The 12,745-nt window shown below is 44.8% G+C and overlaps 2 protein-coding genes across 2 annotated transcripts; one reads left to right on the plus strand and one right to left on the minus strand.

The window, feature by feature from the left end:
- The first annotated feature begins 4,306 nt into the window (after positions 1-4,306).
- Positions 4,307-9,499, plus strand: LOC119356204 (probable potassium transporter 11). Its single transcript, XM_037623133.1, has 9 exons — positions 4,307-5,182; positions 5,757-5,982; positions 6,404-6,649; positions 6,750-6,800; positions 6,910-7,176; positions 7,300-7,352; positions 7,432-7,546; positions 7,724-7,978; positions 8,230-9,499. Exons 1-9 carry the CDS (start codon positions 5,063-5,065, stop codon positions 9,273-9,275), a joined length of 2,379 nt encoding a protein of 792 aa, XP_037479030.1. The 5' UTR covers positions 4,307-5,062; the 3' UTR covers positions 9,276-9,499.
- A 248-nt stretch (positions 9,500-9,747) lies between these two features.
- Positions 9,748-11,718, minus strand: LOC119351860. Its single transcript, XM_037618651.1, has 3 exons — positions 11,451-11,718; positions 10,375-10,877; positions 9,748-10,262 (listed from the first exon to the last, which is right to left on the minus strand). The coding sequence occupies exons 2-3, from the start codon at positions 10,873-10,875 to the stop codon at positions 9,966-9,968; spliced, it is 798 nt and encodes a 265-aa protein (XP_037474548.1). The 5' UTR covers positions 10,876-10,877; positions 11,451-11,718; the 3' UTR covers positions 9,748-9,965.
- Positions 11,719-12,745: the final 1,027 nt, after the last annotated feature.

Here is a 12,745-nt window from a genome sequence, read left to right on the forward strand (position 1 = left end):
GGGGGGGCGCGGCCCATCTCTGGCCACCTCTCCTCTCTTCCACTAAGGCCCACTAAGGCCCATACACTTCCCGGGGGGTTCCGGTAACCTCCCGGTACTCCGGTAAAATCTCGATTTCACCCGGAACACTTCCGATATTCAAACATAGGCTTCCAATATATCAATCTTTATGTCTCGACCATTTCGAGACTCCTCTTCATGTCCGTGATCACATCCGGGACTCCGAACAACCTTCGATACATCAAAATGCATAAACTCGTAATATAACTATCATCGTAACCTTAAGCGTGTGGACCCTACGGGTTCGAGAACAATGTAGACATGACCGAGACACGTCTCCGGTCAATAACCAATAGCGGAACCTGGATGCTCATATTGGCTCCTACATATTCTACGAGATCTTTTATCGGTCAGACCGCATAACAACATGCGTTGTTCCCTTTGTCATCGGTATGTTACTTGCCCGAGATTCGATCGTCGGTATCCCATACCTAGTTCAATCTCGTTACCGGCAAGTCTCTTTACTCGTTCCGTAATCCATCATCCCGCAACTAACTCATTAGTCGCAATGCTTGCAAGGCTTATGTGATGTGTATTACCGAGAGGGCCCAGAGATACCTCTCCGACAATCGGAGTGACAAATCCTAATCTCGAAATACGCCAACCCAACATGTACCTTTGGAGACACCTGTAGAGCTCCTTTATAATCACCCAGTTACGTTGTGATGTTTGGTAGCACACAAAGTGTTCCTCCGGCAAACGGGAGTTGCATAATCTCATAGTCATAGGAACATGTATAAGTCATGAAGAAAGCAATAGCAACATACTAAACGATCGGGTGCTAAGCTAATGGAATGGGTCATGTCAATCAGATCATTCATCTAATGATGTGATCTTGTTAATCAAATGACAACTCTTTGTCCATGGTTAGGAAACATAACCATCTTTGATTAACAAGCTAGTCTAGTAGAGGCATACTAGTGACACTCTGTTTGTCTATGTATTCACACATGTATTATGTTTCCGGTTAATACAATTCTAGCATGAATAATAAACTTTTATCATGATATATAAGGAAATAAATAATAACTTTATTATTGCCTCTGGGGCATATTTCCTTCATCCTTGGGCGCCCGTAGCCCCACCAATGCGCCTAGTCATCTTGGACTACGTCGTCGTCCACCCAGGATCCGTTTGTAGCCTGGTACACTCCATCCCCTACTGACTCCGTCCACAACGGACACCACACCCTACAGGTGTTCGATCAAATGTCATTGAGCTTTCTTGTTGAAATTTCTGTTATTTCCTAGAGTAATTTGATGGCGGGCTACTCGGTGATCGAAGATGATTTGTTGTGCAATGTGTGGTTGATCGTATCTGCGGACTTGTAGGAAGGTACTCAAGGGGCTTGATTTTGTGGCAACGTGTGCATGCTTCACTTCATGAGCAAAAAAAAAAAGAACTTCACGATGTATGACATGCACGTCATCCATGAACGTAATGTGAAGTTGGTACCGCATCGATGATACACGATCTGCAACTCTGTCATCAAGTATCATGGTGCGATTCACCTGAGTGGAGACAATGTGGCCATTGAGCTCATCAACCATGGAGATTGTAAGTTTTGCTCCTTGTTGCTCTACATGTTGGTTAATTCATTCATTCACTCAATGTTGCTTTACGCGTTGTATAGGCTGCACTTGCTGATGTGTTGTACTACAGGATCGAGGGCAGGCCATTCACGAACGTATGTTGTTGGATGAAACTCAAGAGGCAATATGTGTGAGATGACATGTGCCAATTCTGACTCGGGTATCTTCGAGTTTGAAATAGATGAATTCAAAAAACTTGTTGAACGTCCGGTAATCTCGGATGCAATCATTTACATTTGAACTGTTGTTTTAGGGATATTTGCAAGTTAATTATGAATGAATCGTGTTATTTTTATATAATTATTTTGAGTGTCGCGGTCTTTAAAGAAACTGGGACGAAAATTCAGAAGACGTGGTTAGATGACCGGCTACTGCACTAGTGTCCACGGACTGGTCCGAACCAGCCCCCAAGACAAATAATGTGTTCGTTTTAGGGATGGGCGTGAGAGATGCCTTATATTCCAGCAACATTTGAGACAACCAATGACAAGCGAGCATGGTTGCGCATCATGTATTGCGCTCGTAGCGAATAGTATTGTACGTACCCACTCAAAGAAAATGCCAACACCTCCACACACACACATTCATAGAGCCCATGAGAATGCCATGACTTGTGACTACACTTCCACCCTGAACCAAATCCTTCCTAGCTAGGAGCACGAATCAGTAGGCGGCCATGTCGCCGTGCGCCCATGCCGCCATGACTTTTCAGGTGCCCATCCACCATTTGCCTTCCAGCCCCCTCTCCCCTTATGGAAGCCATGCACAACAGGAGGGGCAGAAGCGCCATTTAACTAGCCTCCAGCAGAGGCTCTATCCATCCATCGTGTGGATAAACCCTGTGATGCGCAGCTGTGTCCGTGTGTCGTGTCAACCAGCTCGATCACCATGAACCGCACGCTAGCCTAGCCAAGCCAAGCCAGGCCAGCTCCCGGGTAGGGACACGAGTGACGAGGGTGGTGCAACCCAACGCATGGCGTGTGTCCGCTTGCCCATTAGTAGCGGCCTTGTCCCACTCCCACCCCAGAGACGACCTACCTCGCCTGGCCCCAGCTTAGCTGAGCTAGGTAGCCAGCCACAGCTCCTTGTCCCGTCCCGTGCCATGCTATCCGTCAATCCGTCCATGCATGCATGTATATCCGGATGCAGGTCCATTATTTTTCTAAAATATTCATGCAGAGATATTTTCCAAACAAGATGATCGCATTTTTTCCAGACAAGATAATCATGTATTATTGCTCCCTCCGTCACATGATATAATGTGAAAAACGCTCTTATATTATGGGACGAAAAGAGCAGTGTGCATTTTTTAGTTAATCGCTTGTGGTGGTGAATCTCTTGGGGCAACAGAAGTCAAGGGGCATCGGTTCCTCAAGCATAATTCCCCTTCACATTATTGGTTTGTTTAGCATTATATAATTGCATCTAGTTCCAATTCCCTTCCCCTTGCATAATTGCACCGCCCTTTTTTGCTTGCTTGTTCTTTTCTGCGTGTTTTTCGCTCAAGAATATGTATGGCACCAACAGTGGAGGATTCTCACAATCATACCAGCTGGTTTCACTCAGGGTTAACTCGGATGTGACGCACGAGTCGTCCTCATCGGCAGCGCGATGATATCGACAAAAAAACGTTCAAAACTCACGAACAAACTTGTATTCTTCTTGAAGAAACATCGAATTAATAAGTGTTCCCACATGAGGAAAACCCGAGTTGTCCACCGAACTAGAAAAGATTAGAGAAAAGAACCACAATCAATTATTCTTGAAAGCTACGCGCTATAATCTCGTGTGTCTCAGCTTAGGACGCGTGCTAATCACCGATTCGCTGCCTTTGACGACGACATATTAGCAGATGAAAGTCTTAATAGTCTCTTGTATTTATCTTTTTTGTCCTTTTAGAGCTGACAACAAGTGCCCTATCGCTGTAAAGATAGGTACATGAGCAACAAAACTTTGAATTCAAAGATGATGATTTAGAGTAAATAAAAAATACGTAACAAAAGAAGTTGGACTTGGATTGCTAATCGCCTATTGGCTCATGGCTGATGCAGGCGGCCTACTAGCCTAGCCTAGCTAGGGCCTAGAGCCGAAGATATACTTTACTGAAGGAAAATAAAATGCCCCACCACATGAATGAAGAGCATAAACAAATCAACAAAGTCAAAGAAGAAACAATATTCAGATATACTCCAAGTTGCAGCACGATAGTACTACACCAGCAGCAACCTGGGCACAGTCCACTTGCCACTGCTGCCAGCAGACAAGGATTAAGCAGCTAGCTGACAGAAGTGCTTACAAAACACACAAAGTGACAGCCCTGGATCTCCATCTCGGAAAGATTAGCGGCAGCTGCCTCTACTTAATTAATCAGAGCAGCATCAAGGTAAACTAGGTTAGCAGCAGCTACTAATTAAGAAGGAAACATGAGGGCAGCAACCCGGGTTTGTTTAGTCACACTGGTTAACCGGCCAAGTGGCACCAAAAGCGCCGGATTAAGAACCTGTAACTAACCAGCCAAGCAGCATTAGCAGCAGCAGCAGGGGCATCAAGTAGTGGTAGTAATATGCCGCGTCGGTGTCAGCAGTTTTGGTGCCACAGTTGTATGGCACATAGATCAGCAGTGAGGGACGGGTCAGCAATGCTGTCTGAGCCCTGAGGTCAGTCTCCTCTCCTCTTCTCTTCTTCTTCTTCTTCTTCACCTCCTTGTCATCGCTGCTGCTGCTGTGCTACCATCCAAATCCCGGAGCTTTCCATCGGTTAAATTCCGGGCCAAAATAGTGGGCGCCCACCAGCGCCCTCCTCCCCGTCTCTCCCCCCCTGTCCTCATATGCCGCTCCTGTCCCGTCCTCCTCCTGCCACTTCTTCCTTTCTTTGCTTCTCTCGCTCTGCCAGCGCCCTCCTCCTCCTCTCTGAATCTCTCCCCTGCCGAGGAGGCCCGTCGCGTGCCGCCGCTTCGGACCCCGGCCGTCGAGGCGGCTGCCCGTGACCCGGGGAGGTTTTCTTGGGGGGAGAAAGGTCGGGGTTTTCGGCTGGTTGGTTTGGATTTTGGTTCTTGATTTGAGGGGCGATTTAGGTTGGTTTTCTGCGATTCGGAGTCCCTGTGCTGTGATTCCTGCCGCTCCCTGCTTCCATTTCTGTTCCCTGCAAGCACCCCCCGGAATTCAGAGCGGCCGAGGCGGTTCTTCGCTCCGGGCCTCCGTCCATGTAAGAATTGGGTTGGGGTTGGAGGCGTCGATGCGGAGATTCGAGGTCGAACTTTGAGCGAGCGGGAGATCAAGAACTGTTGCTCGAAGGTCGATTTTTATCCGTGAACCCGGTTTTCAGATTGGTTGTTGCGAAGGCTGCAAGTGGAGGACGACTGTCGTTTTTGGCGAGGATTTGAGAGCTGTGGTCGAGGTCAAAAGAGATCAATGGCGTCGCTATCCGAAAGCGAGGGGACGAACAGGGGGGGCATGTGGGAGCTGGATCAGAACCTTGATCAGCCCATGGATGAGGAAGCCACCAGACTCAAGAATATGTACCGGGAAAAGGTCTGACGTTTCTCTTCTTCAGTTAGTTGCTTTACAGTTCATTTATATTAGTATTTTAATTCATCTGTATTTAGCTTCCAAGACTTGGTTATTTTCAGAGAAAATGTAAAATCAGTCTCTGCATGTGACCAGTTCATGTCAATGTGCAGTTTGTGCTTTGAGAACATCTGGAACAGATGTGTTACTTTGATATGGATTGTGCTGCTTGAACATATTGTTTGCCATCTCTAGTGTGCGAAGTAATTTGGTGTAGTTGGTATTATGGGATTACCATTTTAATTTTCAATGATGGTGGGATTACTGAGTAACTGAAGAAATACAATTTTTAGTGCTTTCTTGGTAGTGAAAATGATGCGCTTCCAGGTGTGTCAGGGAAAAGAAAAAAGGAGCAGTGATTTTGTTTATCCAAGTTTTTTCTGCATTCCATTGTGATTAAACAATTAGCAGAATAATCATTAGTCCTGAAATTTGATGCTTGTGTATTTTTGAAAAGAAACTGAATGCTTGTTTATTATTCAAGTTGTTGGGCTACTAAATCAAGAGTTTATATTGACTGTTATTTCCCTTGATGCAGAAATTCTCATCAGTTTTGATGCTGCGGCTTGCATTTCAGAGCCTTGGGGTGGTCTTTGGTGACTTGGGCACATCACCGCTCTATGTGTTCTATAATGCCTTTCCTCACGGAGTATACGACGACGAAGATGTTATTGGAGCTCTTTCCCTGATCATTTACACCCTTACTCTCATCCCTCTTCTGAAGTATGTTTTTGTTGTCTTGAGGGCAAATGACAATGGTCAAGGTAAGATAATTTATCCGCACAAGGTCCAAATATCATACTGGTTAGACCTTCAATGAGATGGTGTCTCTTATGATCTGCTCTGTACTTGGCAAAAAAGGAAAATACTGACTGCAATACATCTCAAATGCTTGTTTCTACACATTAGCTAACGCCAAGCACAGTAGAATTCAATAAGGGGCAACTATAACAGTGCATTTTTTCCATCAGATTGGTAGGTGAATATGTTAATACAATGCCTTTCTGGTCATGAGATGCCAGAGTGGCAGCTAAATTATTTTCTATGGAAAGTTTAGTCTGAGATCACTCTACTGTTGCCTCAGTGTTGGAAACAACTCTTCCATGCACAATTCTGTGACTTCTTGATTTGATAACTTTGCTTGCAGTTTTACACTGGTGGTGACCTCTTTTTTTTGTCTTGCAGGTGGTACACTTGCTCTATATTCACTACTCTGCCGTCATGCAAAGATCAGCACTATACCCAACCAACACAAGACTGATGAGGACCTAACGACATATAGTCGGCAAACTTATGAGGAGAACTCATTGGCAGCGAAAATAAAGAGATGGCTAGAAACACGCGCATATAAAAGAAACTGTCTTCTTATTCTTGTTCTCCTTGGTACTTGTACAGCTATTGGAGATGGAATCCTTACTCCTGCTATATCAGGTACTCTGCATAATTTCTTCTAAACTCATGTTCAGCATCATATTTTTGTGAGTAAATTGAACGTTTCCAGGAACCTGATTTGTGATTTTGTGTTTCACAGTTCTTTCTGCATCAGGTGGTATAAAAGTTCAAAATCCAAACATGAGTACTGGTAATATTGTGTTTTCAATCTCATATGTACCGTTACCCTTGTACTTTATCTTTTGCATAAATCCATGTTGTAAAGTCGCTTCATCTTTGATTTTCTTTGTATGTGGCAGATATTGTTGTACTTGTTGCCGTGATCATCTTGATTGGAGTATTCAGCATGCAACACTTTGGTACAGACAAAGTTGGATGGCTATTCGCACCTATAGTGCTCATCTGGTTCATTTTAATTGGAAGTGTCGGAGCACTGAACATACACAAGTATGGTAGCTCTGTATTAAGAGCGTACAATCCAGTCTATATATACCGTTATTTCCGAAGGCGGGGAAATTCTTCTAACACCTGGACCGTTCTTGGAGGAATCATGCTTAGCATCACAGGTCAGTCCGTTTTACGTATTCAGGTTTAGAAATCATGCTTAGCATCACAGGTTTAGAAATTACCTTCCATCAACCTATAATAGAACTCGTATGACATGCAGATATTTGTTTCTTTCTCTTCAGGAACTGAAGCGTTATTTGCAGATCTATGTCATTTCCCTGTGTTGGCCATTCAGGTAGCATGTCTTCCATCAGTCATTGCGATATATCTGTAGCCAAATGTGTGCTCCCTAATTTGAAAATGTCTATTTGCAGATTGCATTCACCTTCATTGTATTCCCATGCCTTCTTCTGGCATACACAGGGCAAGCAGCTTATATAATTTCCAACAAGAAACATGTGAATGACGCCTTCTATCGCTCCATTCCAGGTCCTCCTCAGATACTATAGCTTGTCATCCTATTGACTAATCCTAAGATAGATTGATCGATGTGCCAGCACATCACGTTTGCACACTGTCATAGTGCGTAGCCATTATTGACAGTGCATACTAGTGCTGTTGCTTTATGTACTATAGTTCTCATAGTGAGATGTTTAATAATTGCAGATGCCATATACTGGCCAGCCTTTGTTATAGCAACTGCTGCAGCAATAATTGCAAGTCAAGCCACCATATCTGCAACCTACTCGATAATAAAGCAGGCTCTTGCATTAGGATGTTTCCCCCGCGTGAAGGTAGTCCACACCTCGAAGAAATTTCTCGGGCAGATTTATATCCCTGACATCAACTGGCTCCTCCTTATTCTTTGTATTGCTGTGACTGCTGGATTCAAGAACCAGAGCCAGATAGGAAATGCATACGGTAAGGTTTACTTTCTAAATATGGAGTCTGATGAGCATTCCTTGTTTGCAACACCATGTAGTATATATTGCTAAGCTTGGAAAGGCTACATTCAGACAATTTAAAAGGAAAGATTGCCTTATAATAGAAAGAGTGACTGGTAATAGGCTGAAATTGTCCTGAAATAAGAACTGTCGCAGAATTTACATGACACAGTCTTCGCTGCATATCTCAGACAACTCTAAATTTACATTTCCTGTTTGTGTGAACAGGCACTGCAGTGGTTATAGTTATGCTAGTGACAACGTTCCTCATGGTACCAATAATGCTGCTGGTGTGGAAGAGTCACTGGATTCTTGTCATCACCTTTATTGTGCTCTCGTTGATGGTAGAGCTACCATACTTCTGGGCTTGCATATTGAAGATTGACCAAGGCGGTTGGGTCCCGCTTGTCATCGCGATAGCCTTCTTCATCATCATGTATGTGTGGCACTATTGCACTGTAAAGCGGTATGAATTTGAGATGCACAGCAAGGTGTCAATGGCCTGGATTCTTGGCCTCGGTCCGAGCCTTGGTCTAGTCAGGGTTCCAGGGATAGGCTTTGTGTACACTGAGCTGGCAAGTGGCGTACCGCACATCTTCTCACACTTTATCACCAACCTACCTGCTATCCACTCGGTTGTCGTCTTCGTCTGTGTCAAGTATCTTCCAGTCTACACAGTCCCGGTGGAGGAGCGGTTCCTTGTGAGGAGGATTGGGCCGAAGAACTTCCATATATTCCGTTGCATTGCAAGGTACGGATATAAAGACCTCCACAAGAAAGATGATGACTTTGAGAAGATGCTCTTTGACTGCCTCACGTTATTCATCCGACTCGAGAGCATGATGGATGGTTATTCAGATTCCGACGAGTTCAGCTTACCAGAGCAGAGGACTGAAGGATCGATCAACACTGCATTTCTAGCAGACAAAACTGTCAACACAATGTGCTCCAATGGTGACCTTAGCTACTCATCACAGGATTCTATTGTGCCAGTGCAGTCACCCCTCGGGGTAAACAACCTGTTGACGTACTCAAGCCAAACCAACCGTACAGTCAGCAACGAAGTTGAGTTCTTGAACCGGTGCAGGGATGCTGGTGTTGTGCACATCCTAGGGAACACCATTGTGCGCGCTCGGAGAGATTCAGGGATCATCAAGAAGATTTCTGTAGATTACTTGTATGCCTTCATGAGGAGGATCTGCAGGGAGAACAGTGTGATGTTCAATATTCCTCATGAGAGCCTTCTTAATGTTGGGCAAATATACTACATCTGAAACATCGTTTTCCGTTTGGTTTGTACTGGATTCTGAGCAAAAAGCTCTGATGTACCGTTCTCTGGAAGGGAGAGGGGGGTGGCTGCTTTAAACTGTAAATATAAATAGGGAATAGCTTCAGATTTTGTTCCGCACCCTGCATCTTTCAGGCGGTTTTCATGCTAGAAATGTTCGCCTTTTGTCTTGTAATTCGTAAGATTCAGATGCTTCCTTTCCCTGATAAATCATATATTGTGATAGTTGTCTAGAAAAATCTCTAACTGGCAACTCATGGATTCGAAAGTAGTTGCAGCTTTATAAGTTGTCACCTTTGTTTTCGTTGAAAAACCAACATCATCTTTGTGGCTGGCTGCAAAGGTTCAGGTTTTCAGTATGGCTGAATTTGATGTGACAGTCAGATAGATGTACATATGTTGTGCAACAAAAACATGCTCATGCAAAATGACTTAGTCAACTAATTAAACAGTGCACATTACACAAACCATAGTTTTAGGATGATCATATTCTCATCTGAATTCAACGACAAGGGAGTTCCACGAAAACTAGCAGATAAAACTACCTAGATGGCTACATCACTGATTACATTTGCAGGTCATGCTGGTTGCTGATGACTGAACCAGATGATGGACAAAACATCTTCATCGCAAAATGAAACTAGCCTGGACCACGAACCACTCGGCATATTGAGGGCTAATTGGCCTTAGCCAATCTACGAATCTGACTTGGGCACGGCTTTTCATCCTGATTGCAACAAGCTGCGTCGCAAGGGATCTTTCCACATGGGCACTTGTCTCCATGACTGACAACAGCTTCTGCGATCGACCTTTTCTGGCAACGATGACGAAGTTCCTCAAGCTCGCACTTCAGGTTGTCGACCTGCTGCCCGAGTGAATCAACCTTGTCCGTGAGGTAGTTCATGTGCCCAATCGCCTTCTCAGGGAACTTCCTGTCCAGCCATTGGGTGAAGCCACAGTCCTGTTTTGAATCCTGACAAAAACAGAAACGAAGACATAGATTATCATTGTGGATCAATGCAGTGATAGTTAAGACCATTACATGTATATGCAACCCCGATAAACATTTTCCAAAGGAAGCTCACCGCGAAGAGAGGGCAGCGGTAGAACCTTCGCCCTGGGTCTTGACGGTCCCATGAAGTTTCAATGGTGCAAGGTTTATCATGCTTGCAAGTTGGCCAGCTGCCATCATCATCAGATTCATCTGTCACTGCAGGATCTTCATCAGAGGTTGTTTTCTTGGCACTCCACTTGACAAACAGCCTGAAAACTCCAACATGGCGCCATGCCACATTCAGGAACGCCCTCCAGGAATCGTCCCCAGTTATGTCAATCAGCACGGTGGAAGGAGGAGCCATGGGATTGTTCCTGACATACAGAATGTGCTGCGGAGTGAGCTCATGTGTCACGTCATTCAACTGGAAGAGCTGCATTATCCAGCGTCGCACTTGCTCGAACGACTTGTTCAGTGGCTCTGGTAGCCGTGCGACCAGAAACGGGCAATCGGGACTCACTAGTGCCCCCTCGGGCCCATTGGAAATCTTCCCTTCAGCAGGAAATATCACAAACTCTTCTGGCATCGACATACCTGTAGAAAAATAAAGGTATGAATGAACTATTTTCCACATTTGTATATTTCTTCTGAAACTAAATTTCCACTTTCCCAATATATATCGGCAATCCATGACGTCCCTCAATCACTGTCTAACAGTAGCAACCTCTAGTCTAGAGAGATAGAAAAGTTTGTCCTACATGTTTCCATACCACACAAAATCCATCTGTTCCCCAATTCAACTGAGATGATGTCATTTTTGGAGAAAAACTGACATAATGGCATCCTTCCCTAATCAGTAGTAATCATCATCACCATAACAGCTACCCCTATACAAACTCGCCAAAACGCACAAAAGGAACATCATTTTCTGTTTCCTACAGCTAAATCGGTTTACACACAATTCATGTGCCCTCCTAGTCAACAGCCATAGAAACACTCTTCCCTAATCAGCAATCGCCATCACCATGTTCTCCAGTTCAACTGACATGATGAAATTCTTTCCTAATCAGTAATCGAGATCACTAGTGGCGATATGTTTCAGCATAACCGCACCATTAAAGCAAAGCGAAGGAGGAAGGAAACCGCCGCGATCGGAGAAACTTTTACCTCGCAGAGGAAGGCGTGCCGGCTCCCAGCAAGGGCGTCGGGATCGCCGCCGCGAGCGAAGTCACCGGAAGCGGCGGAACCCCCTCCTCTCTCCGGCTGGATTGCCGCCTGAACCCTAGGCTGGACCCTCCTCCGGCGGTTGGAATGTGGGAGATTTCTCCCCCGTTCTCACCCTTTTATCATGCGGGGTGCCGCGGCGGAACCCGAGCGGGCTCGGCTGGTGTGGATTTTGGCGGGGAATGGTTAGCCTCTCCTCCCGCGCAGACGATTTGAAGATTTTGGGACTGCTGGGGACGCGCGCTCGATGATCGTGCTGCCGCTGGACCCAAAGTGCGATGGGAATGAAATACCAGGGGTGTCGATGCAAATGCTCCTTGCCTCGGAGTAGAAGGACGCAGCCACACGGAAATCTAAGGTCGCGTAGTCAATTGGGGTCTTTAATTCTTAATAAATTAGAATCATCCGATTTTATCCGGTCAACAATTTCTTAAAAATCTCTCCCATTCAATTCTTTTAATTTATTATGCTCATTAATTTTGCAGCTTTTTTATTCTATTGAGATATTTAATTTGGATTTTGGTTCATGACATTGACTTGATTAGATTTAGACCGGGTCAACAATTTCTTAGGAGCCCCCTCATTCAATTCATTTTCACTATGCTCCTTTACTTTGAAGCTTCTCCATTTGATCGAGGTTTCAATTTTAGATTTGGTTCATAATTTTGATAAGGAAACAAATTTTCAAATTGATCGGCAACAAACAGCCTTATATCAATCCCACACACCCACTCATCACATAGAAAAAAGAAGTGTTTATATGTGACACTGTAGCACCAAAATTTCCTTAAATAATACTGGTTGATTAGCATATAATACAAAATCACACCGCGAATGGCCTGCCAACCGTATTATAAAGAAAAGAAAACACACTCCATCATCTCCCCACTCGCAAAACTAAATACTCCCTTGGTTTCAAAATATAAGATGTGATTGTGTTTTGAAAGTCGAATTTCTTTAACTTTGACTGAGGTTAGGGCATCTCCACTAGGCCCCCCAAGAAGCCCCCCATGACCACTTTTTAGCCGCCGGCGGTAAAAATATGTCCCAGTCACGCCCCCCAGACTCTCGATTTTCGCCGGATTTCGCAAAAACTAGCGCCGGCACTCTCATGCAGAACCCAGCCCGTCAGGGAGCACCTGGGAGCGGAGAGAGAAAATTTTGCATGCATTTGGCCCACAATCAGCCTCCCACTCTCTCTTTCCTCCCTTTTTCTCCGGGTCCCACCCACTTGCATG

Source organism: Triticum dicoccoides, chromosome 2A (assembly GCF_002162155.2).
Source record: "Triticum dicoccoides isolate Atlit2015 ecotype Zavitan chromosome 2A, WEW_v2.0, whole genome shotgun sequence".
NCBI classification, from domain to species: domain Eukaryota; kingdom Viridiplantae; phylum Streptophyta; class Magnoliopsida; order Poales; family Poaceae; genus Triticum; species Triticum dicoccoides.